This window comes from Aphanomyces invadans (genome assembly GCF_000520115.1).
Source record: "Aphanomyces invadans strain NJM9701 unplaced genomic scaffold supercont1.18, whole genome shotgun sequence".
Lineage (NCBI taxonomy): Eukaryota > Oomycota > Saprolegniomycetes > Saprolegniales > Verrucalvaceae > Aphanomyces > Aphanomyces invadans.
This window is the reverse complement of record NW_008580163.1, coordinates 752384-776837: the sequence shown is the minus strand read 5'-3', so window position 1 is coordinate 776837 and position 24454 is coordinate 752384. Positions and strand designations below refer to the sequence as shown.

The following is a 24454-nucleotide window of genomic DNA, read 5'->3' as shown; positions in this document are numbered from 1 at the left end:
AACCACCGACCCAGCCACCTGCTGAACCACCGACCCAGCCACCTGCTGAACCACCGACCCAGCCACCTACTCAACCACCGACCCAGCCACCTGCCGAACCACCTATCCTACCACCGACACAGCCAGCTACAGATAGGCCACCTGCTCTTCCCACGGAGCCGCCTGCCCCTCAGACTCCAATTGTCTCTCCGTCTAGCCAAGTCCCGCTCCCAACTGACACGCCATCAGTTGCGCCAACTTCTTCCGCCAGTCCCCTTCCATCGACGCCCACACCAGACCCTGCAAGCACAAAGTCTCCACTTGCTACAGAGCCAGCAACAGTAAACCCCACCACTGCATCGCTCGACGTACTGACGACCAATGCGTCGCCAACAGCCATCGAATCAACCGCGGCGATTCCATCGCCTGAGGCAATCGACCGCACCATAGCCACATCCAGGCCGTTGGAAAACGTGGTCGATACCCCCCGACCGTCGCCGCCACCAGGGCTTACCCCCACCGTGCCCACCACGTCGGTCTCGGCCTTCACCACGGACATCTCTGTGCAGCAATCGCTGTCCAAATCGGATTCGTTCAGCAGCATTCTCGTCATCACGATGGCGTGCATTGGCGTGGGTGTAGGCATGTACGTCGTAGTGGTGCGACGCGCCCGCCGAGGACTCGACGAGAGCAAAGTCAGCGACGTCAATGCGTTAGCCCTGAGCGAAATCCCCGTCCTCGAGACCCCCACCCAGCGCGCCATCAGTGTCCTGTAACCTAAAAAGTGTCGTTGTCTTCCTGGGATCTCCTCGCAATGCAGAGTTTGCCCCTCGATGACGCAGCGCACGGCCTGAAGTGTGCGCGGCACTCTGCACGGGCGATCAGTGCATTCCTTTGTGTATCATCGTAGCCAAAGTCGAGCTGCTGCTCTCTCTCAGTCATGAATCGCATTGCGTTGGTGCATTCGTTCTTTCGCATGCAGATGGGTCATGTCAGAGTCATTGTGCACAATACTGGCCATAAATTGACGCTGTCCTTGTCGGTGTTGCTTGGTGAGGATGAGAACTTGCTAAGCGGGTGACCATGCTGTAGGTCATGTTGTCGCAAGTGCAGGGACTGTCAACCCGGGAGACTTTGACGATTTGGTGCAGCTCGCGGCGCTCAGGAAGTGCTACGACTTGTGGCCGCTTGTGGACGGAACCTTTGGAGTGTTCGTCACGTTAGCCTGGCGCCCCTCGTGGCGGAATGGACGAAGCCGACTCGGTATGCATCTCCTGTCTCAAGTGGATGAATGTTCCGTACGACAGTGAGCTCGTATCGCCAGGGTGGTTGTGGAGGTAGCCCGCCCTGGTCGAACTTCGGTGTAACTGCACACGTGCCAAATGTCCACTCCATTCGAAGATTTTGGGGGAATGTTTCGCAGGGGTGGTAAAATCCCGATATTCTTCGCCTGACAAATCGGGTTTATGGTTTTAATCATTAAAACCCAATTCGTGGGTATTAAAACCATGGTTTTATTCACGAGCATGAGGCAGTGCTTACAGAAGTCCGATTTGTGCTGGTGCGGGTTAACGTCGTCGGTGTAGAGACTCCACAGGTCACTGCCTTGCCGACCACGTTTACACCCTCCTGAAGCAGTATCGACATTGCCATTGCCGTTCAATGGATCACCGCCTGCGCCGGACCTAGGATCAGCGTTGATATTGCTGCCGTCGGTGATGTCGCCTTCGTTGTCGATGACTATGGCCTCCGCCTCCACAACGATGTCCGACGTGGTCACTAGTGCAATCGAAACTGCCAATTGCCCACCTCGAAACAACGAGCGCTGTCCGCACCCTATTAAACCCGATTTTCCGAATAAAACCCGGTTTTATTCGATGGCAGGCAATCGGGTTTTATATTAAAACCTGGAAAAAACGGTCGCAAAAAACCAGGGTCGGCCACGTTTGATTTTTCGAAAGTCGATGGGGTTGGGTGAGAAATCGGGATATTGAACCATTAAAATTAAAAGGTCACGCACGCAACAACCGACGCCGTGCACCACGCGAGAAACACCCGCATCGTCCTGCAGCACACACCCGCCAACATCTTACACGCCAAAATGGCCACACGCATGGCATATTCCAATCGCACGACGTCCGAGTGGACATCGTCATGGCCGTCCAGCTCGCCCGATCCATCTTAGCCGCCTGCGTCACCTGTGCAGCGAGTGGAGCCTTCACAGGGATTGCCACCACGTACGGCCCGCCCAATGGCGAGAACCCCCAAGGCGGCAACTGCGCCCTCATGAAGTGGCTGCCGGTAGCCCCTCAGTTTCACGTGGCCATCAACGACAACCAGTACGACTATGGCGTCCACTGCGGACGATGTGTGTCCGTCACGTGCGTCGACGCGCGGTGTCCAACCAAGCGCTCCGTCATGGGCCAAATCACAGACCGGTGCCCCGAGTGCAGCCACGGCGACCTCGACATGAGCCTGCCCATGTTCCAGCAAGTGACGGGGTTCACCACGGACCGCCTCGCGATCAGTTGGGACTTTGTCGACTGTCCCGTGGCCGGTGGCGTCCAAGTGTGCGCCAAGTCCGGCAGCAGCATCCACTGGTTGTACGTCCAGCCAGACAACGCCGTGAACGGCGTCAAGAGCATGCGGATCAACGGCGGGGACGCGCCGATCTTTGCGTCGGCGTACTACTTCATGTCGACGGTGCTGGGGACGGTGGACTTGAGTCGGACACAGGTCGAGATGACGTCGCACAGTGGGGAAACGATACGAGCGACGGTGGCGTTGGTGGCCGATCAGTGCACGCAGATTCCGCAGCAGTTCGGTGGTGGTGGCGCTCCGCCATCGCCTCCAGTCACGCAACCACCGACCCAGCCACCGACGCAACCACCTACCCAGCCACCGACCCAGCCACCGACGCAACCACCGACCCAGCCACCGACGCAGCCACCGACGCAACCACCGACGCAACCACCGACCCAGCCACCGACGCAACCCCCGACCCAGCCACCGACGCAACCACCGACCCAGCCACCGACGCAACCACCGACCCAGCCACCACCAGCTACACACCAAACTACCCAAGCCGCGTTGACGCCGTCTCCAACTCGACCCCCCACATCCTCTCCACCTTCTGCACCAACTCCAGAACCAACTTCGTCGAGTCCATTCATTTCAACTCCTGCACCTACTCGTGCACCGATTCGTGCATCTACCGTTGTACCTACGACGATTGAAACTCCACAACTATTCTCTACGGAGCTCGCGCCGACCCCTGCTCAACAAAAAAGTGTTGTACAAACTTCTCCACCACCCTGTACGACGTACTCATCCACTTCCACGACAACACCAACTGGCGCACCGTCAACTGCGTTGCCTCTAGCGGCCCCACTACCCCGTTCGAATTCAACTCCTCCTGCGCTGGACTCGATCACATCCCAGCCCAACTCATCACCACCAGTGCCTACCCAGATACCTTCAACAACTCTTGCTTTCGTCCAGTACCAGGAGGACGCCGTTCGCAGCCACTCTTCTGAATCTTTATCCAGTGGAGTCTCCACGATGGTCCTTATTACGTGCATTGGGCTGGGCATGGCCACTCTTGCCGCGGTACATGTGGTTCGGCGAGCTCATCTGCGCGCATGGTCGCGCGACAACTCGATGCCCATTCTCGAAACTCCCATGTTGTAAAAGGCTATCCGGATAATTAGTGGACGAAATTCCCTCAAAAAGTACAATCGGACGCCAGAGACCGATGGGTGACACTTTGCCATTCGACCAAATTCTACATGTAGGAAGATTCGAAACAGTCTTGGCCCCCATCCACATCATGCTTCGAAGGCCCTGCACTAAAAGACCCGTAGACTGGCGCTAGCTTCGTTAGGATGCCAAGTCCATTGTTGACGTACAGAGTAGTTGCATCCAACTCAACAACTTCAGTCCGGGTTATTGATAGAACTCGCCTGCCGTACTGTTGTAAACTGTCACACTATTTACGGATTTTGACTTTATTGAAGTTAATACCACCATACACCACATTTTGACCTGGAAATATTGCACGATTTAGTGTGCACATGTCGATCCCGCAATTTGATTGGATATAACAGTAAATTTACAGCCAATCAGACTGTTTCAATAGATCGTATCTCGAGTCATTTTGCAATTGGAAGAGAGCTTGGCGAAGCTCGCCATGGCTGGAGACAGCGCCGCGCACATTGGGTCGTATTCGCCGACAACAGGCTTCATCTTCCTATTCAACCTCGTCGTTGGTACAGGAGCCCTCACGATCCCTCATGCGTTCGCACAAGTGGGACTTCTCTACGGCGCCTTTGCCCTCTTCCTTTTGAGCGTTGTCAGCTATGTCTCGGGGACGTACGTGATCGAAGCGATTGCTGGAGTCAATGCGCTACAAGGACTGCAACAACAGGTCAAAGGTGTTAGTGCTTCCCAGGCACGAACTTCGGAGACGACGACAGCGAATACGAGCAGCATCGACGACACGACAAGCGAGGCGGTACCGTTTCTTGTCCACACCAACGTGCGTCAACCTTCATCTCCTGTTATCGCCCTTCCATTTATTGTAAATCTGAAGGACTTCAACCAGGCGGACGAAGAGTATGTGTCAGGCTTGCATTTTGACATTTCCAAGAAGGTACAGACGTGCCTTTGTCATCCTTGAGATCGCAATCTCATGCCATGTGCAGTTGGAGCTGGCGGCGATTGCACAGGAGTTATTCTCTCCCCGCGGTGTTGCGGCGTTCTACGTGTGTATGATTGCGTATTTGTACGGTGATCTCGCTATATACGCCGTGGGTATGTCGTCCTGTTCGCGTCCCGATCGATTTCAGCATATTGCTGCAATAGCCATCCCCAAGTCCCTCCGTGAAGTCATTTGCCCGCGGCCGACGCCAAACGTCACAGTGTGGAACTGCCCAGAGCTCCACATGAGCAGCACTGTGTTGTATCGTGCACTCGTGGCGCTGTTTGGCATCTCGTTGGCGCCGTTTGCGATGGGGCACATGCAAAAGACGGCGCTGATCCAAATTGTGACTACCATCATGCGACACCTCTCCTTCATGCTTATGATTGTCCTGGCGTGCGTTGGAATTGCCCAGGGGCACGGCCGCCCCATTGCCGACGTCTTGTCCCATAGCAACTTGGGGTACCTGCCCAACGTCTTTGGCATCTGCATCTACTCGTTCATGTGCCACCACAGGTCCCGCATCCCTCTCCACGTCGATACTTTTGATCTCAACGTCGGTTCACATTCTAGTTTGCCCGGGATCATCGCTCCGATCAGCAAGAAGCGCGCCGTCCGGTCCATCTTCCTTGGTGCTTTTATCGTACGCTTCCAAACGTGACGCCCTTCGATTCTTTCTCTGCTGGCTTTCTCGATCGTTCATGCTGACGCCATCGAGAGTGCAAGAGTTGCATGGGCTCGTTTCGTCGATTTTCAAACCCCGCGCGTGTGTCTGTAGGCCGTGTTTGTGTTGTATATCGTGCTGTCATTCTCGGCTACCTTTCGGTACCTCCCCGAACACATTCAAGACGTGTACACACTCAACTTCACCACGTACCCGAACGCGTTCATAGCGTACTTTTTGAGCCTCTTCCCGGTCTTCACCCTGAGGTACGCTTCCTTTTGGGTGTGGCGTCGAGGGACGGCTGTCGTCACGATTGCCTATGCAGCACGACGTTTCCCATTATTGCGATCACGCTGCGCGAGAACCTCCGCACGCTCTTCCATGCCAACTCGTCGCAGCACGTGAGCGACATGACGCTGTTTGCGCTGCTTGCGATCGTTCCCCCGCTCGTCATTGCGTTTTTCACGGAAGACGTGGGCATGCTGGTGGGCATTACGGGGGCGTACGCCGGTCTTGCGATTCAGGTGGACCTTTTGGTTCCAACGCGTCGGCGTTTTGACCAGTGTTGTGCCGTAGTGGGTGATTCCAGCCTCGTTTGTGTACTGCCTGCGCCAACGCCTCGACGAAGTCGGCAAGTCGCTCAAACTACAGGGCGCCCCCAAGAACCCGTTTGCGAGCTCGTTCGGCGGTGTCGGCTGGCTCGCACTCCTCATGGGGCTCTCGGCCGTGTCGCTACTCGTCATCACGTACACTCGCGTGTTCAAATGAGTGCAGTCGTCCCGACCCCTTGACCGACCCAATATATATCTTCAAAACCAGTCTGCGGGGCTGGCCCTACGTTGCACGCGCCGCGCACTGCAGCGGCGGTCTCCACTGAACGCTCCGTCAACGCCATCCCTCGCGGCAACTCGTACACGATGTCGACGCTTTCCCTTGGGATTTGTGTGCCATGTGCCGTCGGGCACGTCATGCTGTGTCCCGGCAAACTACCTCTTGCGTCAGACCGTCAAAGGCGTCCCCTAGCAAGGGCGGTCGGTGGTGGCTCGAGGACTCGTCGAGCCACGAGACATTCCCATCGGAAAACATGCCCCGCTTGAGCCCACAAGCGTTGTGAACGTTATGGCACGCCACGGTTTATCCTGCAGCTTGTCGTGTCCGATGGCTCGACAAAGGTTACGTTGGCAGCTAGCATCGACGACAGAGTGCCCAGAGGGACATCCGCACGCCGCTCGACCGACTAGCACACGTCGGTCCCGCGACTGCAGCGACACGGTTCATCTCGACGCGGCGTAGTGAGAAGCTATGCAGAGTGCTCTCGAGTGATGCACGCGCGGAGGGGGGGGGGGAGTGAACTGGAATGTGTTGTTTAGGATGTTGAGAGGACGACGCTACTGGAGCACCGTCGCGATCGTGGTCGTCCAGTCGTGGCCGCAAATGACATGGACAAGAACGAGCAAGCACGTGGCGTATATCACGGCCGTGCTTCGCGACCAGCCGCCGGCCGACACGAGGGCGGCGTCCTTGTTGTACAGCGGGTGGGGCGTCGTCTGCAGGCTGATACCCATGTCGGCGGATGGCGCTGCTGCGTGAGGCGTGAACTGGACGACGCTGGACCGTGTGCAAGTCACGCACACTCGGAGGCGATGACTCGAGTGGAAAGCCATGATGCGGGAGCACGTGCCACAAATGACCTCGCCGCAGACGCGGCAGTGGTGTTTTCGGTTGAACACGTGAAACTTGGCCGTGCACGCGGCGCACGCTGTCCGCTGCGAGTCGGGAACCCATTCCGTGTCATGGCACAAGTACGCCACGCGGATGCCTTTGCTCGTGTACAAACTCACGGGAACGCGATCCCTCGTGATCGTGACCATCGCAATTGTGCTCGTCGAGCCGCTCGCGAATCGCGTGCCGTTTCACCGCCCAACCGACATGGCGATCGAAGGTTGCGATCGCGAACATTTGGAAAGCAAGTGGTGCAGCCACACCCACCACAGGACGACGTAGCGACCCCCCTCCTCGATCGAGGACGGCCAAAATATGACGATGGCGGCACGCGCGCAGTGATCCATGCAAGCTGCTCGTTCCCACGTCACCCGCGCGAATTCCATCGTCGCTGGCTGGTCGGACGAGCCAACTGGCACTGCAGCCCTGTCAACTCTGTGAAATCATGTCTGGACACCCTCTTGAACATGCCCATGGCCATGCCACCGGCGCCATGAGGACAAAAACGTCCTCCAAGCAGAGCACCCCACGACAGGCAGAGCTTTGTGTCGCGAGAGTAACGTGGACGCGAACACTTGCGACTGCAACCAGGTGGGCAGGTGTTCGCTGTCGGCACATACGAGCAATTTTGGATTAAGCAAACGTTGCGACGAAGACCGTGTACGGACTGAGGTTGAGTGTGGCGTGCATCCATTCGTGGGGAAAGTAGATTACATCGCGGGGCTCGAGGACGCACTCGTGGGTCGGCGGGGATCGCATCGTCGGGTACACAGTGTGCACCCAGTGCAGCGTGCTTTCGTCGGGGTGAAAGTCGGGCGTCGTGCGCGGTGGATAGAGGAACCATCGCTTCCGGCCGTGTATCTGTTGAAGGAATCCTGGGCCGTGGAAGTGAAACGGCACGCCTGAACCACGGCCAGCCATGCCAAAGCTGAGGCTAGTCGATGTCTTTGTATGTCGCTGCAGAGCGCGCGCGTCACACGACGCGTGGGCGAACGATTCGCTTGGGTACACATGCGTCGGGGGGCTGTACATCGAGAGGAATGCGTTCCAACCTGGTCCTCGCGTGCTTCCAAATAGGTAGAATGTCTCGTTGCCCATCTTGGCCATATCAGCGTCATGCAACTGCGTCGTCATATACGTTGCCACGCGCATTTCGGTCCAATCGCGGCCAGTGTACGAGTTTGCGGTCGACATCTTCACAGTCAAGTCGCCGTGCGCTGTTTCCATCGTGTGGCGGGACGATGCTTCCGTGAACGCAGCGTTCCAGAGGCCAGAGGCTGCCGACGACGGCCGAATGATCACAGGCTCGACGCCAAGGTATGTGCTAACAAACGCTTCGCACGACAAGTCGACCTCGATGCGAATCGAACACGCCCCTTCCAGAGCATCAGTCGGGCCATCCGCACCGTCAAAGTCGTTGTCAGCGTGCATGTTCGACAATCGTGCGGCGTAGAACGCCACTGCCGCGACCACCACGGCTCGCGCCGCCGAGCCCACGCCGATTGCCATGAACTTCCGTGAAAACTAGGGTGGATACTCCTCATTATCCGGATAAAACGCATCGCCCCAACACGACGTGGACTTCTTCTGGTTGTCGGAATCTCGCGCGAGGCGCGATCGATCTGCGGAGCTGCTTCGTCGCCATGGACGTCGACTGGTGTGACATGATGCCCGTGGTAAGGATAGGGAAGGGATCTGTGCAGTAGTTACTGGCCAACAAACATGGGACGTCATGTTCGGATGCGCGCAAGTCCACCCAAGCTGCATCACGTCCATCAACACAGGAGGCTCTGAGAATCCACCATCTCAATGCAAAGAGCGTTCCACATACGTATGTCGAATCCGACGCAGTCTGATGCTTGGATTTGCGGCCATTCTTGCTTTGATCTGTCCACACGCGAAGGCAATCGATGACGTGCGAGCACCTGTGCCGTACATGCCTCGACATCGCCCCGGTACATCGTCGGTATCCACGTCAAGGCGAGTGGGCTGTCGCTCGGATTGTGCGCCTATCACGAGTGGCGCCAATTCGCCTCCGTCGGCTTTGTCCTGCACGTGTGCGAACGACCACCCCCACGTTTTGTGGCTGCTGGCCCCATGGAAGGAACCCGCGCGAAGAGGATGCTGATGAGAGCCATCATCAGCATTTTTCCTGCCGCTCTTCCTGCGTCGGGGCGACAGCATCTCGAGCGCAGTTCGTGAATGGCTAAAGATTGGATAAAAATAAACAATATTTCAGCCAATCATGTTGAAGTGAAGGATGGCAGAGACCAAAATCGTCAAGCAAAGCGATGAATCGGCGCCGTTGGACCCGTCCGGCAGCAAAGGATGCCGCGGCCGTGCCTTCTGCCACAACGGCAGCAAACAAAACCATCGATTCTGTCAAGAGGAAGACGAAGGATCGAGCGATCGTCAAGTTGCACGTGCATGGTCTCGAGTTCCACGGCGGAGAGGAACTCGTCCTCAACTTGGACGCGCTCAAGCAGGATTTGACGTTCCCCGAAGATGACGCGTACGTGATGGAGATCTTCACGCCCAACTGCACGGAAGACTCTCGGCAGCACTTGCTGATGGACGTTCCGTCGCCGGACGAGCTCCGGGCGAAGAAACCGGTCAAGGGGAAGATGCAACTGAGTCTTCTCAAAGACACCGCCGCGCAGTTCAATCTCCAGTTGCTGCAAGACGTCGTCGTGCGCTTTGTGGAAAAGCACGTGGTCGAAGTGGAATTCGTCGAAGTGTCCCTCAAAGACCAGTTCCTGTCGCGGCGCGACCTGTTTTACCTTCAGCGCAGCTTGGTTGGGAAGGCGCTGTACGTGGGCAAGATGGTAGTACTGTTGTTTCTCCGCCACTGCCGTCGTTGAATTGCGGCGGGTGTAGGTCCGCATGCACGGCGCACGCGTGCAAGTCATGGAGCTCGTCCACGAGAACGACTCGGTCGTTACCGGCGTCGTCACCGCCAAGACTCGTTTCGTGTTCCGGTCCAAGTCGTCGCGGATCTTCTGGCTCGTTCAAATCAGTCCAGAGATGTGGGACATGGTGCGTCGATCGATCTGCGTACTCTACCGCGTTCGTGCCGTGACCGTGAACGACGTAGGGCAACAATGGCAACCTGTACGCCGACGAGCTGATCCGCATGGTGTCGAGCTTGTTCGACCGGTGGCAGGCGGACTACGTCTCGCACAGCTTGACGGTGATCTTGTTTGGCCGCAACTACTACGACGAGTTGCCGCCTCTGCACTCGGAGCACCACTCGAACGCGATCAGCCAGGACGACGACGGCCACTGGTTTGAAGACTTTTACAAAGTCATTTCGTACGGCAGAGACGGCGCGCTCGACACAGCCGCCATGCTGACGACGCTCAAGGCCGAAGTGAATGCGTTCCCGCACTTGTGTGGATGGGGCCTCGACCCGATCAAAGGCATCGCGCTCACATGCAAAGGCGGTCACGGCCATCCGAGCTCGGCCAAGGACGGGAATGTCCTGGAAGCGATCAACTTGATCCTCAACATTTACGAAAAGCACTACCTCGACCGCGATTTGAACCGCAGCGGACAGAACCTTGTCTTGTTCACGGCTGGCAACGGTGTGTTTCGAGTGAACCAGCTCGTCAGCGACATGACGGTGCGTGTGCCGTCGTGGTTTGTTCGTTCATGTGTGTGGCCAGGAACAACGCATGATGGACAACGGTATCGGGTTCGACTGCATCTCGCTGTCGTCGCCGCCGCTGGAATCGGTGCCGCGGTTCTACTTGAAAGGCCCGACCCCACTCACACACCCCTCGGGACGACCCAAGCAGCCGCTCAAGCTACCCATGTCGCCGTTTTCGCTGTCGGAGTGCTCTAGCAGCTTCACCCCCATGTGGTTTTCCGTGAGATTCAGCCAACACACGCCGGACACGTTTTCGCCGCTGCCCATGTGTCGGCTCTTTGCCGCGCCAGTTGGCATGCCGTCGCGGCCGCTCGCGTTCTTGCTCACGCAATTGCAGTGGACGCCCCACCAAACGTTGACGGTACCAACAACTCCGACCACGCCGTTCGCGCTGCCGTTCCCATCCACGCCCGACGTGGCGGCTGGCCAGTTGCAGCTGCAACAACTCAAGCCGTACTACGTCGCCAACGACTGCGACGACGACGTGTTTGTTGTGCGGTCAACGCCGCAAGACAAATCACCGCCATTGCACTGCGGCACGCCGCCGCTGCACAGTCTCCAGGCACTTGTGAAACAACGCAAGGCATCGACCAAGAACTTTGGCATGTCGCCCGACATGAAGCCCGCGGCATTCAACACGATGGTGTCCAAGTCACCCCGCCAGCAGCCGTTTTCCCTGGCTGGTGGCGGTCAAGCCCGGTCATTCCCCACAAGCAGCTCGAGTAGCACGAGTCCCCACGACCACCATCCATCCCCACGGCATCCTGGAGTGCTCCAGACCATGCACACGTCCATGCAGCAACTCAATCCCGCCGCTTTGCCCCACCAGCACACCCATCATCGGTCGTCGTCGTCCGGGGCGCTCCACAATCCGCCGGCCCCTGCGTCGCAACTGCGGTCGACGGCGGCCGTCGCGTATGCCCCCGTGTCCACGGCCAACAAGTATCGATGGAGCCACGTGTATCGGTACGAAATGCTCAGCTACGAGCTCGACTTTAAGAGTTTGTGCACGCCGGCCCTGCTGCCGCTGACGACGGATTACATGCAAGACTTCAACGTCAAGTACGAGGAAAAGGTGTACAAAGTCGGGTGCGACCAGCACGACGGCGGCGGCTTCTTTTTAAACCATCGCGAGTACGCGCTCGAGTTGGTCGCGCAGCGCTTCTCCCAGGTACGTCGTGCGGGGGTGGATCGAATCGCCCACTACGTCGTCGTCCCTAGGACTTTCAACTGATCGGCGAGCGCCACGTGGCAGGCACGACCATGTACAAGCTCAGCATGGGCCATCAAGTGCACGAAATCTCGTACTCGGACACTGGCGAAGACATTGACGTGAAGATCTTGAAGCAGACGACGCCAGGTACGAGGCATGGAACGTGATGGGCGTCTTGAAGATGGCGCAGGGGAAAAGGCCAAGGCGGCGATGCCGTCGCTTGTTCCGGTGCCACCGGCGACGACCCCTCGCGTCGAGTACAACTACTCGTTATGGTCGCCCCTGACAAGCCACTTTCTCCCGGCCAAGCAAGAGTTTCGATACCCCAACACGGACGAGTACGGGTGGAATACGTTGGATTCGTCCATGAGCGCGCACGATTTTGTCATGACCAACAACATCAAGTACAAGCGCGGGTTGTACTGCGTGCTGCCGCCGGTGCTGTCGACGCACGACGACGCCGACCGCCAGAAAACCCTGGACGAATTCACGGACCGCTTCACGCGATTCCTCGACTACATTCGCATGAAGGCCCGAAAGGACGACGGATCGATCGCCGCGACGTCGCCGCTGCTGACAAACGTGATGGACGTGAACATCTTGTCGGGGGAAAGGATTCCCCGCCGAGTCGTACAAAGCGACATCAAGATTCCGCTCTCCGCGCCTGATGCGCCCCTCCAGTACGCGCGCGCGTTGGGCGTCGCGTAGCTGACTCTCGTGTAGGCAGCAATGGCTCAACATTCACTACGACGTCGAGTGCTTGCCCGTGCAGGTGTACCACATCGAAGTGCAGTGGCTCGTGTGCAGAAGCGCGTTGGTCGACGACTTCATCTTGGGCCTGCAGCGCCGCGCCAAGCAATTTAATCTCGACGTCATTCCGGTTGTCGTTCGCGCTGACGATACGTGATATGATGGTCTTCTCACTCGTGGGTCGCTCCGTTAGATGCCGGAGAATTGCGGTGTCAGCACGATGGACGTGCATCCGTTGATCTGCCCCGTGTTCTTTCCTCTCAAGTCGGCCGCGGACTTTGCCGTTGTCGAGCACAAGTTGACGTCGGAGCTTCAGTTTTGCTTGGAAGGAATCCATCGCATCCCGTACGAGTCCATGACGTATCAGTACCATGGCCCGACAAAGGCGACGAGTGCCGGACTACGATCTGTGTCGGGCAAGACGCGGGCGCCGCAGCGAACGTATCGGCAATTCATCCACAGGTCCATGAGCTGCTTCGTGCGACTCACGGACGCAGGCGTGATTTGGATCAGCAGTCGACGCATGCACTCGGCGGCGATGCAAACTTTGTTTTGCCAGCTGAAGCACGTCGTCCAGACGATATCCGTCACGGACGAAATGAAGAAGCTCGAATTCTTCCAGACCGCCAGCGTCGTCATAACGCCCCCACTTGTTCCAATGCCCACCATGCTCGACGACGTGGCTGAAAACGTCTGCTTGTCCTCCACCGCGGCGTAGGTAACCTCTCTTTGCCCTTGCACACACACCTCATGCAAAGTGTCGTGCATGGTCGTGTCTCGAGTAGACATTGTTCCAATGAAGTCCACACTGTGCACCGCTTCGAGCAGTGAAGGTATCCGACCAGAAGTAGAATGGACTGGCGCAAGCACCCTTGGTCGTCACGATGAAGATGACGCCAACACGATTCCGACCCCAAAATCTGCCGCATGCATCCTTGACCGCGTTGGGTTGCTTTTCATGTCGACACAGCTGCACATCAAGGTTGTCGCTTCCCGCAAAACTTCGATTTTGTCTTGTCGTCGCACGCATCTACCTCGCGCAGCAGGTCCATGTGATTGTTTGGTCCGAGATACACACCCGGATGATCCTATCCATGCTGCAATCCTTGTGCGTGGACCAAACGCTCTCATGACGTCTCGGTACACAAGGACATGCATCATGACGTTTCACCCAAACACGATCCATCGAGGTCCGTCGTTGGGCGCTTATGCAGCCCCAAGGGGTCGACACGTCGGCCGCGCCTGCCCAGAGACAGTTCGCGCGCACGCAAGATTTGAAGTTGTCTCAAATTGTTTTTGCAGCGGATACATTTTTTTATCATCCAGTACTCGCTCTGCATACAAATTCCAAGTCAAATATGTTGCGATCTGCCATAAATTGACGTCTTTGGATATTCCACATGTATACAAAAACCAAGTGATCGTGCGATCGGTACAACAGCAAGCCACTTTGCAACGCAACCGAGATCCACCACATGACGGCGGCGACGACACTCTCGACGCTGTTCCAGTCGCACAGGGAGCACGAAGAGGAGGTCAGCATGCGGCTCATGTCACCCGCCGACGACCTCCTCATGAAGAACGTCAAGTTTGACCGCGTGTCCCTGCAAGCGCTCGGGATGGACGATGTCCAGCTGTGTGACAAGAGCCACTACGCCCCAAAAGCCAAAGACGCCGGCTGTGCATGCTGCAACAAGAAACTGCTCTTCTATGGCAAGCACCACTGCCGCGTGTGTGGTGACGTTGTGTGCGGACAGTGCTCCATGCATCGCATCAAGGTGAAGGCCCAGATCAAGTCCATTCGAACGTGCAACAAGTGCTTTATGTACAATTTACAGTTGTTTAACCGACGCCTGCAAGACAAAGCGGACATCGTTCCACCCAAGCCCGTGCGGCGGCGACGAGCAAGCACAGAGACGCTTCCCCTGCCCGATTCTGCGGCCACCACCACTCCAACCTCGTCCACGTCTGTGCCACCCCTTGCATTACCTGCCAAACGCGACAACGCAGCTGCCAAGGCTGTTTCAACTACCCTGGTCTTTGTCGCCGCAAGTTGCATCCTTGTCGGCATGTTCGTGGCGCTCGAAGTCACGATTGACACTGCCTTGTTCATGTGCGCAGTTGCGATGGTCATGTTCCTGTGCCTGCTGCAGCTTCTTCGTTCACTTGTTCCAGCCGCCCCCCGCATGCGCTGTCGGCTGGGATAGAAAAGTAATTTATGGTCGAAATAGTTTCCTCTCTATCAAATTATATGGAACAATATTTCGAGCAGAATTACACGAGAACCCCTCCGCACACCACGCGGACGGAGACCGTGACGCCGAGAACCATCAAGAAGAGGCAAAAGTCGTCTCCAGTCTTCTTCATCATGCGGTATCCGTCGCGGAGCATGGGCACCATGGACAAAGCCATCTTGATGATCCAACCAGAGTCATCGCTCTCGTGATCGCCGGTTGAAGGGACGTCCAGGACACTGCGAGCACCGAAGAAGAGGGCATTGAATACCAAACGCGCCAGGATGGGGACGAGAAGGAACGGAGGGTTCACTACTGCCGGGGCAAACATGTTGTACACGAAGGACGGGAGGAACGGAATCGTGTTCTCGGGCAACCGCGTCGACGCATCAGCGAGCGACCGCTTCTCGAGAAAAGTCAAGTCAGCCTAGAGCACAAAGTTAGAATGCCAACAGAAGGATCTGCACATTACATTGTCCCGCTCGAGTTGCTGCTTGATCGATGTCAAGGAAAACCCTTGCGCCAACAGGTCATCCACCTCTTGGAGACGAGGGTCCACGGCAAAGCATTGAATGTCAACATTGAACCCCACGAACAGCGCCGCCATGACAAGAACGAAGAGCACGGTCCATTGTTCGATCCGAAAGAACAGTAAATCTTGCTTCGCCTTCGTGAGCTTGAGCAGTTCTGCAGATGAGACAGCAGCATTACGTTGGGGAGCTGCGGTTGGTGCCACGGATTCTTGGATAGCTTGTGCACGTGCGTTCTCTGAGGACGCCGTCGTGGGGTTCGCAGAAGAACTGGTGGCAGGTGTGGTCTCGGGAGTTCCATTCAAACGTTCCTGAACTTTTTCTTGGTGCTGTTTCTTTCTCAGCGCAGCGTCCCGCCGACGTTGCGCGGGATCTGCCCGAATCGCGGGCATGACAAGTTCCTTCACTTCGTTCGTGTTTGCACTCGATGCAGGATGCAGTTCCTCAAGCATGCCATCAAGAGTCTTGTCCTCGAGCTCTTCCTCAGTAGTCTTCTTTAGCGATTCGGCTTGACCAGACACATACTTGAGACGCTTCTCTTGCGACGCCAATATCCGCGCTTTGCGAGCGGCGGCGCGGGCATCCGCCATTGTCGTGGAACGAGGGGGTGGATCTTTTTGCGTTTATGGCCAATCACACGCATAGAAAGCCAAGTTTTTGGCCAATAAATAGCGTGGACTCTACATTAGAGTAGATAAAGACTTCCGAAAAAATAACAAATCAACAAACTCGTCGTCGCCACAGTACTGAAAATTGCTTCGTTCAAGTTAATGGTTAATGGATTACCCAAGCGATGTCGTAGCGCATAGTGTTTAGTATTCACCAAGTAAATCCTATATCAAGTTCCAACAGGCGTTCTACGTTCATGTCATGCAGAGTCAGTGAGATCATTGCTCCTTCCGCACCGATTTGTAAAACCCGACAATTTTTGTCGGGTTTTAACGAAACGGTACTACTAGTACCTCCTACCATCATGCCAATTCTTGTACGGATAAACAGTTCATCGAATAGTAGTAGTACTAGTATGCAACAATGCAGAATCAACAAGGTGGGCGATTGGCATTTCTCCATCTCGAACTTCATGGCGAGCTTGCGAGTGTCTAGGGCGTGAACATCCCATGTCGTCGCGACCGCAGCGTAACGCGCACCCACACACGCACATCCCCTAGCTCGCCTTGCTTGCCATCCTTCACTAGTAGAATTTTCGACCGCAGGGCGTCCGTCCGACACACATCTGAGCATCGAATTCCTTGTTGTCGTCTGAGTTGTCGGCGCCGCTCCATCCAGAGTTTTCCATCTGATCGCTCCGCGACCCAGACATGGAGGCCATCATCCAGATTTCAAGGGGGATGTGGCTTCGACATTGCCATCCGCGACAGCCACAACCACAAAGACGGAATAGCCCAGGTACTGTCGTTGTTAAATAGGGTTGAATTATTACGGGGAGGACGCTGGTTGACATCACAGTGAAAACTTGATGTGTTAAATAGGGAGTGCGCAGATATCGTCTAGGCCAAGTCCAGCATCGAGTCGAAGTGATCATCCGACAGGGCTTGAATTTGCTTGTTCCAGTGGTGGTGGGCATTCACGTGGAGAGCAGTCGTCATTTTGTCCAAGAGGGCCTTGTCTCGAAGGAGGAAGAGTCGAATGAGGTGCAAGTCGTCGCACAGTGCACATGCTTCGCGGGCGACAAGAATATGAGGGGCCACAATGCATTGCTGGATTCGTTCAAACGAGTCGTAAACGACCTTTGTGAAGGATTCCATGTACACTTGGGCCGTGGCAAGTTGCACCAGGAGCATGGGGATGAGTTGGAGGAAGAGCAGTTGTCGCGACGTATTGCGGATTGGCCAACGGCGCAGCAAAGACTCTGACAGAAACGATAGTCCCTGCAGAGGCGATACGTGTGCAAGAAGCTGCACACTGGCAATCAGCGCTTTCACAGTCGGGTTCGACGCCAAGTTGGCACTGGCTGAGAACACAGCGTCCGCGACTGTAGTGGAATTGACAGCCCCGGAGCAGCTCCACGAACGGCAAAACAGAGCCAAAATGCGCTTGGCTTGTTCGTAGATGGCCTGGTCGTCCTCGGTCGGGGCAAGGTACATGACCGAAATTTCGACGTCGTCTTCATCATCCATGTCGTCAAACATGCTTTGTTGGGTTTGCATGGACCGTTCGTGCTGAAGACGAATGATGGAGCCAGTGAGGGTCACCATACTTTCAACGTTGAACGTCTTGGAGTTGACAGTGTTAGGGAGGTTGTAGAATTCGACGGCGGTGCACTCGATAGCAAGGAGCATGTCGTGGCGAAGCGACGGTACTTGCTCAAAGATGGATCTGGCGATCGCAGACAGCGCGCCCTGAGCACGCTTGTCGGCCACCGTCATGAGGCCGAACACGATGGATTGCACCAGAGACTTCGTCACATACAACTCGACCAACTTGGCACCTGATGTGAACGGCGGCGGCAATTCGGCATCTTCAACGTGCAGTGCGTTTAGATGGTAATGGAGCTGTTGCTGATAGGCCATCAAATCCATGGAAGCAGCAGCCGCAGCCCGGCCGCCTTGTACCAATGTTCGGTTGAGTTCGGAGAGCACGTCGATCTCGGGCAGCAACGTGCACATGATTTCAAGCACCATTTGTTCCCACGCCATCTGACGGAGCATCTCAGACGTCGTCGTCTTAGGTTGTTTGATTGCTTTCTTGGATAACTTGGAGGACGTCTTCTTCCCCAATGAACTTGGGGACGGACTTGCAGATGAACAGACTGTTCCGGCACTGCTACTGATGCTACTGGGTGACGCCGATGTGACCAATTCGAACTCTTCATGGGTCATGACGCGTCCTTTGTTGTTGACAATCTTGGCGCAGTCAAAGATTGTAATGCTACGGCGCTTTTCTTCGACAGGCGTCGCACTTTCGTGATGATGATTCGTGTGCGTTCCTACGTCATTGTCCTTTTCATCGAAAAGCTGCTTCTTCGTGAACGTGTGATGAAGCTTTTGGTGGCGTTTGTCTTTGGTAGGGGATAGCGTTGGCAAGTTCCCCAAAGGTTGCAACGGCGCGGTCGAGTGCACATGATGCTTCTTCTTGGCGACTTGCTTCATTCGCAGCTTGCGCACGTTCTTCTGCATTATCATGTCGAGATCGGCGTTGACGTCAATGGATCGACTGTCCGGATCATTTCGAGGAGACATGGCGAGCAGGAAGGACGGGGAGGACGCGGAAGCTGCCGTGGCAACGGACGCGGCGGTGTACTGAAGAGAGGAATTTTAAAATGGGGATTCGTTGCAACACGAGGTGAAACACTCGTGTTTTTTTCACACCCTCATTTTTTTCTTGGATTCACCGGCGAATCCAAAAATACACCAATCAGCATTCGATTATAGGAAATATCGCCATTTCATTGGCTAAATATCGATCACAAGAATCTTCTTCATGGGCCACACATTGGCCTCACACGACGTCACCGACACTCGCTCTTTCTCTTATATTCAATACCCTTTTTAATCCAATGTTCCAAAATAGTATAATGCTATTTATTTATCCTACTTGTTCCCTCTTGATTTACATACTTAGAGAAAACAAATTCATTCGATAGATTCGTCTGGTTACCTCTGAGATATTCGTTTCCGGATCGTGCTCGTTCGCCAACCTTCACCAGGGGACGTGAAATTCAATCCACAGCTCGGATGTTGTCGTCGGCGGGTTGTTTCTGCATCGTGCGGCGGTTGTTTGAAAGATCCCCCAGGACCGTTTGGTGGCTACTCGCATCAGTAGATATATCGACACCGCCCCGACGCGACGCTTGAAAGGGTCCAAAGGCGAGTCAGAACAGAGAAATGCGGCGCAGACTTCAACCAACAGCAACAAAGTGTAATCATGTTGCCCGCGGGTTTTTGCAAAATTTGGTGTCGCTTCAACCATTACCCGCCGCATGAATTTCGGCAGAGTCGGTAAACGTCGCCAAAACAGGCAGCACTTCCCTTATTTTAGGCCGATTTGCTTCACACAAGTCCAAAATTGCCAAAATTCCACCGAAGGTTATCATCACGTTGTCACTCGGTTGCGGTTCAAGTTGAACGTGCTGGTTTCTCGGCGAATCAAATTGTCGTGTAGATGTCTCAACGAATCAAATTGCCGCGTTGCCAGATGCCTCGATTTGATTCGTGTAAATATTTGGGATCCAGGCCACGTCGGGCGATGCGCTCTGATGTCCGGATATTACATCCGGACATGCGTGCGGACACTATCCGGAGGATGTTCACCCCCGAATCTCAAGAATCGTACGGGGCATGCAAGTGCATCAGCGCTTGCCAGCGCGGGGCTGACGCCGCCATGGCGTGTGGTTTCGTCTGCTCTCTCCATTTTCTTGGTATGACGATGACACGTACCATTGGAAATCTCTGGTTTGGCGTGTCGCTGGACCATGCGGTATGCTGTGAAAATTCCATCCACGTTGTGCTCGTCCCTCGAGGCACGATGCATCATCCGTCGTCGCATCCCGCCATTCCTGTCGACCCAATTCCTCGATGGCCATGATGTGCCCTGTGCCCTCTCCAAGTCTCAACGACGACACCCTACAGAAACGTGTCGAATTCAGTGCGAATGCGGCCTCGATTGCCATTTGAGATGTCGTCAGGTCAAGGGTTTCAATGATATGATATTTCGTGCGTTGGTAGCCTCGCACACCGCTTTCGTTGCATCTCGTTACACGAGCAGGATGGATTGCAATAGCTGGACATCGTCATCTGTCCATGCGTCGACCGTTGGTACGGGGACATTCATGTTCTCGTGTTGGTGTGGCTCGGTGGGATCGTCGACTAGTGCGTGCTTCCACGACCTTTCCTCCGTGACCGCTGTGCCATCTTTACTCGACTTGTCGTGATGATGGGTGACAGTGGTGGTGGCCGTGCCGAGAGGGGAGATGCCGCGATGGGGAATAGCTTGCTTGGTGTTTTTATGAACAGCGGGACTGTCGTAGGCCGACTTTGGGAGCCCGCATAGAAGCAGCGACGGGGGCGCAGGTGGCAGCATTCCATGATAGCCCACTGGGAGAGCGGTATGGGAAGTCGTCGTCGGGGGTGGAGGATGTGCAGCTGGGATGGCGGCGGTCGCCAACGTGGGGTTGTGAAAGACGAGCGGGTTCAGGATCTTGTGCTGATGGTGCTCCAAGTACATTTGTTGCGCGACGGCCATCGTGACCTGCTTCTTCAACATGGCCTTCATCTGCGACCGTTCTTTTCGTCGGACGGCGTGGAGCGACTGGTACTTGCGGTCGCTTCGTCGCTGGATTAGGTTCTGCTTGACACGATGCTCTTCGCACAGCGAATGTGCCTGGCCGTTCCGCTTGAGCGTGCGCTCTTTGAAGCACTTGCCCGTCTTGTACTGGCACTTGCCGATGAAACGCGTCGTCGCAGTGTCGGCGTGTGCGCTGGGAGTCCCGGACAGCGGTACCTTGCCCACTGCGGCCCCGTGCGGTGCGGCGGGTGGCGAGCGCTCCATCTCGGGGGTGGTGTCGCTAATGCTGTGGGAATCCCAGTGTGGTGGTCGCCGCACGGCGTCACATTGTGCTGTCTAAACTTAGACTCGCGCCCGTGTTCAAGTGGCGGCACTTATTTTCAGCAGCGATGGAACCAAAATTAGACGTCATGACGTGGCACGTCCCCGTGCCAGCGACCACCTTCCGCATCAACACCGACGACATTTGCGCATCGTTACTATCGGACTCTACCCTTTCATGTGATCCTTGACAAAATTGAACGAGTCGTCCCGCTTCATAAAGTTGAACGTAGACGAGTCCGTCGGTTCGTGGATCGTCTTGGCGATGTACCCCGTCGGGATCATGGCCGCCCCAATGACTTGCGAAGACGAAGCGACGGGTTTAGCCAGGTACTGTTGCTGCTGCAGCACGTATTGGTGCTGGTATTGCGGGTGCAGCCCCATGGGCGGCGGCGGAGGCGCCTGGACAAATGGAACGTGTTGCTGGGGATGTGGCGCATACGACGGAGGGAGCGGCATCATTGGAGGCGGCTGGACTCCGTAGTACGGCTGTTGGGGGGCCATGAACTGGTTCGGGTTGTACGCAGGAGCATACGTCGGTTGAGGAGGGACCGGTGCGGGCTGCAAGAGCGGGTCGAACGAGACAGACGTCGTCGGCGCCGTGGTGGCGTAAGTACTTCCAGCGGCCGGGGTTGAATCCGTGCCACCCAGCGACAACCCGCCAAACATGGACGTTGCCGACTGCACAGACGGAGCTGGCTGGGATGGCGGTGCTGAGTGAACATCGAGTGACGACGACGACGTTTGCAGCCCAGCAAACAAACCACCAGGCGCTTGGGGCGCAGTCGTCGACAGTTGAGCAGTAGCTGGGGCGGACGCTGCCTTGGGGCTATCAAAGCCGCCAAGGAGATCGGCATTGCTCGGTTGAGTGGCAGCACTGGAGCGTCGGGGGCCAGGAGCTGCTTGAGACGACGACGGCACACTTTTCCCGAGCACATGCAGAATCTTGACGGCGCGGTCGCGCACGGCCGCCTTCTCCGACGTTGTGGATACTTGCAGAATCATGTCGTAGTTGTCTGAAAAGTACTCATGGAAAGTTTCGCAGCCGTTCGTGGCCAAGAGACCGTCGATGACCGTGAGCGCCTTCGACACAACTTGCCACGAGGCATCCGTCGCGCCGACCAATTCGTCCAGGATCGGTCCGACAACTTCGGCGTCCAACGTGAGAGCGCTCTTGAGAAACAAGTCGAGCTTATCCTTGGGCGGGACGGCACGCATGCCACCGGGTGCACACAACCCCTCGATGATTCCACGTTCGTACGCGCCATCGGACGACGCGCCACCGCGGCCATATGGCCCGGATACGTGCTGTTGCTGATCGTGCTGTTGCGAAGCGGCATGCGGTGGGCCAGCAGAATGGCGGCGCACGTACTGCTGCTCCTGGGCCCATTCGTTGTGGATGCGTTCGGCAGGTCGTGGTCCGTCGTCCTGTCGGCTAGATGGACGTGGTTGCGAGGATGCTTGAGGCAACGTGGGCGTCGGCATATTGTCCCAGACGCCACCGACACGGCCTTTCTTGCGCTCGCCTTCGTAAGCACGATCCCGGAGCTCTTGCGACTTGTTTTGGCGCACTTCGGCGTCCGTGTCAGAGTACAAGCCCGACGGCGCGGCATACGAAGAAGTGGGGCCAGTGTATCCGCCGACATTGGAGGCATTGTATGGCGGTTGTTGTTGTTGGTTGGGTCGGTATGGCTCTGACGGGTTGTAAGTCGAAGGAGCATTCGGGTTGTACGCGCCGGAGGTCGGCCCCCGGTTCGTGGAAAAGTTCCATCCGTCGGGCGCGTTTTGGGAGCCAGGCGGCGCGCCCGCAAAAGTGACCTTGGGCTCCGACTTGAACGACACTTTTTCCTTGAGACCCCCAAAGAATCCTTTGCCTTCGGCTACGTCGACAAAGACAATGACGTGTGAAGGTGGGAAACTTCATCGAGGGTATACCTTTCTTCTCTTCGAACATGGGGTTGCCCAACCCGGTCATGCCAGGAGCAGGGTAGTTGCCTCCTGGACCCGCGTTGCTACCGTATGGAGGCAGTGGGCCGCCAGGATACGGGGGCTGTTGCTGAGGGTACTGGTTGGGGTCGTTGCTGGGGTAGGGAGGTCCGTTGTACCCACCAGGATATCCCGGTGCGTCGTACCCAGTCGGCTGTTGTGTGCCGTACACGTTGGGTCCTTGGGATGGCGTCGGCGCAGTGTCTTTGGGTGCTTTGTTGAACCAACCCGACGACTGCGGGGCGGCTTCAGGGTTGCCGACACCTTTGATGCGGGTGGATATGCCCGCCACCGCAGTCACGTTCGTGTCGAAGATCGCGTCCAAGCACTCTTTGGCAGATTCGCGGACGCGGCGGTAATACTCGTCGCCACGCAACGGATCAGGCGGCCCGCGAAACTCTATGGATTCCATCAGGATCTCTCTCACGCTGCTACAGAACATGCGCAGGAGTACATACGAAGAGCTTCCTTGACGGTAGGCACGTGCTTTTGCATTTCTCGACGGAATTCCTGTCGTCCCTCGCGGCAAATTTGCTTGATCACTTGAAGTGCCTTGTACTTGATGTTGGGTTTGTTCTTCTTCAAACGCCCGATCAAGTATTCTTGAACTTTCAAGCACGTATCGAACGAATGCTGCGTCATGCGAGCAATCTCCCCATACAGGTATCCCGGCGTCGGCGAGTCCGAGTCCTCTGTCGCTCGCGCCAGCACGGTCTTGTCCATCTCCCCTGCTCTGGTAAAATGAGCCGCCACAAAGCAAAAGTGTCCGGATACTGACGTCAAATGGGATGCTTCCAGCAAACGCCCACTGTATCCTCCCACAATTGGTATGAATAATCTTTTTTCTATGTGAATAATGAATCAAACACCTCCAAATATAGCACGAAATTTCTCCTTCTTGTGTGGAGGCCAATCTTTTTCTTTTTTGACAAGGTTGGTTGTCTTCATTAAATATGTTCGAGATACATATTTAATACCTTGACATAGTCTATACTAAAGAAGTATGAAATCGCTCAGGAATGCCAGCTTGGTGTAGTGGTTATCACATCTCGTTTACACCGAGTAGGTCGCCGGTTCAATCCCGGCAGTTGGTATTCATTTTTCAGTTTTTGCAATCTCATGAACGTCGATGTCGACTTGTCAAAGTGTGATGGACAATTGTCGTCGCGGTGACGGTCTAGTACATGGCCTTGCGTTAACTACGTTGTAATGGATCTCATCTCTCAGCATGAACTCCAGGTGATACAGATCGAGGCCACCACCAGTGCCGTGCTGGTGGATTGTCTGTGTCGCTTCACTGGACCGCGTATAAAATGCGGTGTAGTCGAAGTAGGATTGCGCACGAAGAACGCGCTGCTTGCGAGCATCTTGTATAACACTGGCGAGTTTACCACCATAAACCACGCTCTCCAATTTTATCATTTTGCATTCGAAAGTCGTGCCTGTTGAAAGCAGCATGTCAC

At 55.9% G+C, this 24454-nt stretch overlaps 12 protein-coding genes and 1 non-coding gene across 21 annotated transcripts in view; 8 read left to right on the top strand and 5 right to left on the bottom strand.

Annotated features, from left to right (window-relative positions):
* The window catches only part of H310_08776 (hypothetical protein), a gene marked incomplete at both ends in the record, with an annotated part of 1496 nt that extends 741 nt beyond the window's left edge, over positions 1-755 (top strand). The window contains one exon of the mRNA XM_008874647.1: positions 15-755. Within this exon, the coding sequence (XP_008872869.1) occupies positions 15-755 (741 nt within the window). The remainder of the gene's footprint in view (positions 1-14) is intronic.
* A 1378-nt stretch (positions 756-2133) lies between these two features.
* On the top strand, positions 2134-3669 carry H310_08775 (hypothetical protein; the record flags this gene model as incomplete). Its single annotated transcript, XM_008874646.1, has 1 exon — positions 2134-3669. One exon carries the CDS (start codon positions 2134-2136, stop codon positions 3667-3669), a length of 1536 nt encoding a protein of 511 aa, XP_008872868.1.
* A 478-nt stretch (positions 3670-4147) lies between these two features.
* On the top strand, positions 4148-6161 carry H310_08774. Of its 2 annotated transcripts, none has more exons than XM_008874645.1 (8): positions 4148-4516; positions 4583-4630; positions 4683-4791; positions 4843-5194; positions 5252-5321; positions 5457-5608; positions 5668-5866; positions 5919-6161. In XM_008874645.1, exons 1-8 carry the CDS (start codon positions 4169-4171, stop codon positions 6108-6110), a joined length of 1470 nt encoding a protein of 489 aa, XP_008872867.1. In that variant the 5' UTR covers positions 4148-4168; the 3' UTR covers positions 6111-6161. The 2 variants fall into 2 exon arrangements, with proteins under 2 accessions (XP_008872867.1, XP_008872866.1); XM_008874644.1 differs by having other exon boundaries at positions 4571-4630.
* Positions 6162-6690: 529 nt separating this feature from the next.
* Positions 6691-7326, bottom strand: H310_08773 (hypothetical protein). Its single transcript, XM_008874643.1, has one exon. It carries the CDS (start codon positions 7211-7213, stop codon positions 6731-6733), a length of 483 nt encoding a protein of 160 aa, XP_008872865.1. The 5' UTR covers positions 7214-7326; the 3' UTR covers positions 6691-6730.
* Positions 7327-7478: 152 nt separating this feature from the next.
* Positions 7479-8591, bottom strand: H310_08772 (hypothetical protein). Its single transcript, XM_008874642.1, has one exon. It carries the CDS (start codon positions 8571-8573, stop codon positions 7698-7700), a length of 876 nt encoding a protein of 291 aa, XP_008872864.1. The 5' UTR covers positions 8574-8591; the 3' UTR covers positions 7479-7697.
* Positions 8592-8621: 30 nt separating this feature from the next.
* H310_08771 (hypothetical protein) lies at positions 8622-9307 on the top strand. Its single transcript, XM_008874641.1, has one exon. The coding sequence runs from the start codon at positions 8797-8799 to the stop codon at positions 9190-9192; it is 396 nt and encodes a 131-aa protein (XP_008872863.1). The 5' UTR covers positions 8622-8796; the 3' UTR covers positions 9193-9307.
* H310_08770 (hypothetical protein) lies at positions 9307-13960 on the top strand. 8 transcript variants are annotated; one of them, XM_008874634.1, is made up of 9 exons: positions 9307-9889; positions 9942-10100; positions 10159-10686; positions 10730-11884; positions 11935-12073; positions 12117-12606; positions 12650-12806; positions 12870-13394; positions 13462-13960. In XM_008874634.1, exons 1-8 carry the CDS (start codon positions 9356-9358, stop codon positions 13392-13394), a joined length of 3687 nt encoding a protein of 1228 aa, XP_008872856.1. In that variant the 5' UTR covers positions 9307-9355; the 3' UTR covers positions 13462-13960. The 8 variants fall into 8 exon arrangements, with proteins under 8 accessions (XP_008872856.1, XP_008872855.1, XP_008872858.1 ...); XM_008874633.1 differs by having other exon boundaries at positions 12870-13960; XM_008874636.1 differs by having other exon boundaries at positions 12650-13394.
* A 145-nt stretch (positions 13961-14105) lies between these two features.
* H310_08769 (hypothetical protein) lies at positions 14106-15541 on the top strand. Its single transcript, XM_008874632.1, has one exon. The coding sequence runs from the start codon at positions 14152-14154 to the stop codon at positions 14881-14883; it is 732 nt and encodes a 243-aa protein (XP_008872854.1). The 5' UTR covers positions 14106-14151; the 3' UTR covers positions 14884-15541.
* On the bottom strand, positions 14296-16052 carry H310_08768 (hypothetical protein). Its single transcript, XM_008874631.1, has 2 exons — positions 15383-16052; positions 14296-15337 (listed from the first exon to the last, which is right to left on the bottom strand). Exons 1-2 carry the CDS (start codon positions 16028-16030, stop codon positions 14951-14953), a joined length of 1035 nt encoding a protein of 344 aa, XP_008872853.1. The 5' UTR covers positions 16031-16052; the 3' UTR covers positions 14296-14950.
* Positions 16053-16840: 788 nt separating this feature from the next.
* H310_08767 (hypothetical protein) lies at positions 16841-18706 on the bottom strand. The gene has a single exon (XM_008874630.1). It carries the CDS (start codon positions 18638-18640, stop codon positions 16949-16951), a length of 1692 nt encoding a protein of 563 aa, XP_008872852.1. The 5' UTR covers positions 18641-18706; the 3' UTR covers positions 16841-16948.
* Positions 18707-19706: 1000 nt separating this feature from the next.
* Positions 19707-21025, top strand: H310_08766 (hypothetical protein). The gene has a single exon (XM_008874629.1). The coding sequence runs from the start codon at positions 19873-19875 to the stop codon at positions 20329-20331; it is 459 nt and encodes a 152-aa protein (XP_008872851.1). The 5' UTR covers positions 19707-19872; the 3' UTR covers positions 20332-21025.
* Positions 20975-23759, bottom strand: H310_08765 (hypothetical protein). Its single transcript, XM_008874628.1, has 3 exons — positions 23450-23759; positions 22941-23390; positions 20975-22885 (listed from the first exon to the last, which is right to left on the bottom strand). The coding sequence occupies exons 1-3, from the start codon at positions 23712-23714 to the stop codon at positions 21174-21176; spliced, it is 2427 nt and encodes an 808-aa protein (XP_008872850.1). The 5' UTR covers positions 23715-23759; the 3' UTR covers positions 20975-21173.
* A 253-nt stretch (positions 23760-24012) lies between these two features.
* Positions 24013-24085, top strand: H310_08764. The gene has a single exon. It is a non-coding gene; the product is annotated as a tRNA-Val (tRNA).
* The last annotated feature ends 369 nt before the right edge of the window (positions 24086-24454 follow it).

Bases quoted from the DNA above. Each gene is read 5' to 3' on its own strand.
- H310_08771 (XM_008874641.1), top strand. From the start codon at position 8,797: ATGTTCGGATGCGCGCAAGTCCACCCAAGCTGCATCACGTCCATCAAC.
- H310_08770 (XM_008874634.1), top strand. From the start codon at position 9,356: ATGAATCGGCGCCGTTGGACCCGTCCGGCAGCAAAGGATGCCGCGGCC. The intron at 11,885-11,934 runs GTACGTCGTGCG...CGTCGTCCCTAG, and splicing joins TCGCGCAGCGCTTCTCCCAG to GACTTTCAACTGATCGGCGA. The intron at 12,607-12,649 runs GTACGCGCGCGC...ACTCTCGTGTAG, and splicing joins GCGCCTGATGCGCCCCTCCA to GCAGCAATGGCTCAACATTC.
- H310_08769 (XM_008874632.1), top strand. From the start codon at position 14,152: ATGACGGCGGCGACGACACTCTCGACGCTGTTCCAGTCGCACAGGGAG.
- H310_08768 (XM_008874631.1), bottom strand. From the start codon at position 16,030: ATGGCGGATGCCCGCGCCGCCGCTCGCAAAGCGCGGATATTGGCGTCG. The intron at 15,338-15,382 runs GTAATGTGCAGA...TTTGTGCTCTAG, and splicing joins AGCAACTCGAGCGGGACAAT to GCTGACTTGACTTTTCTCGA.
- H310_08772 (XM_008874642.1), bottom strand. From the start codon at position 8,573: ATGGCAATCGGCGTGGGCTCGGCGGCGCGAGCCGTGGTGGTCGCGGCA.
- H310_08766 (XM_008874629.1), top strand. From the start codon at position 19,873: ATGCGGTATGCTGTGAAAATTCCATCCACGTTGTGCTCGTCCCTCGAG.
- H310_08774 (XM_008874644.1), top strand. From the start codon at position 4,169: ATGGCTGGAGACAGCGCCGCGCACATTGGGTCGTATTCGCCGACAACA. The intron at 4,517-4,570 runs GTGCGTCAACCT...GTAAATCTGAAG, and splicing joins CGTTTCTTGTCCACACCAAC to GACTTCAACCAGGCGGACGA. The intron at 5,195-5,251 runs GTCCCGCATCCC...TTCACATTCTAG, and splicing joins TCGTTCATGTGCCACCACAG to TTTGCCCGGGATCATCGCTC.
- H310_08767 (XM_008874630.1), bottom strand. From the start codon at position 18,640: ATGTCTCCTCGAAATGATCCGGACAGTCGATCCATTGACGTCAACGCC.
- H310_08765 (XM_008874628.1), bottom strand. From the start codon at position 23,714: ATGGACAAGACCGTGCTGGCGCGAGCGACAGAGGACTCGGACTCGCCG. The intron at 23,391-23,449 runs GTATGTACTCCT...TGGAATCCATAG, and splicing joins TACCGTCAAGGAAGCTCTTC to AGTTTCGCGGGCCGCCTGAT. The intron at 22,886-22,940 runs GTATACCCTCGA...TTGTCGACGTAG, and splicing joins CATGTTCGAAGAGAAGAAAG to CCGAAGGCAAAGGATTCTTT.
- H310_08773 (XM_008874643.1), bottom strand. From the start codon at position 7,213: ATGGTCACGATCACGAGGGATCGCGTTCCCGTGAGTTTGTACACGAGC.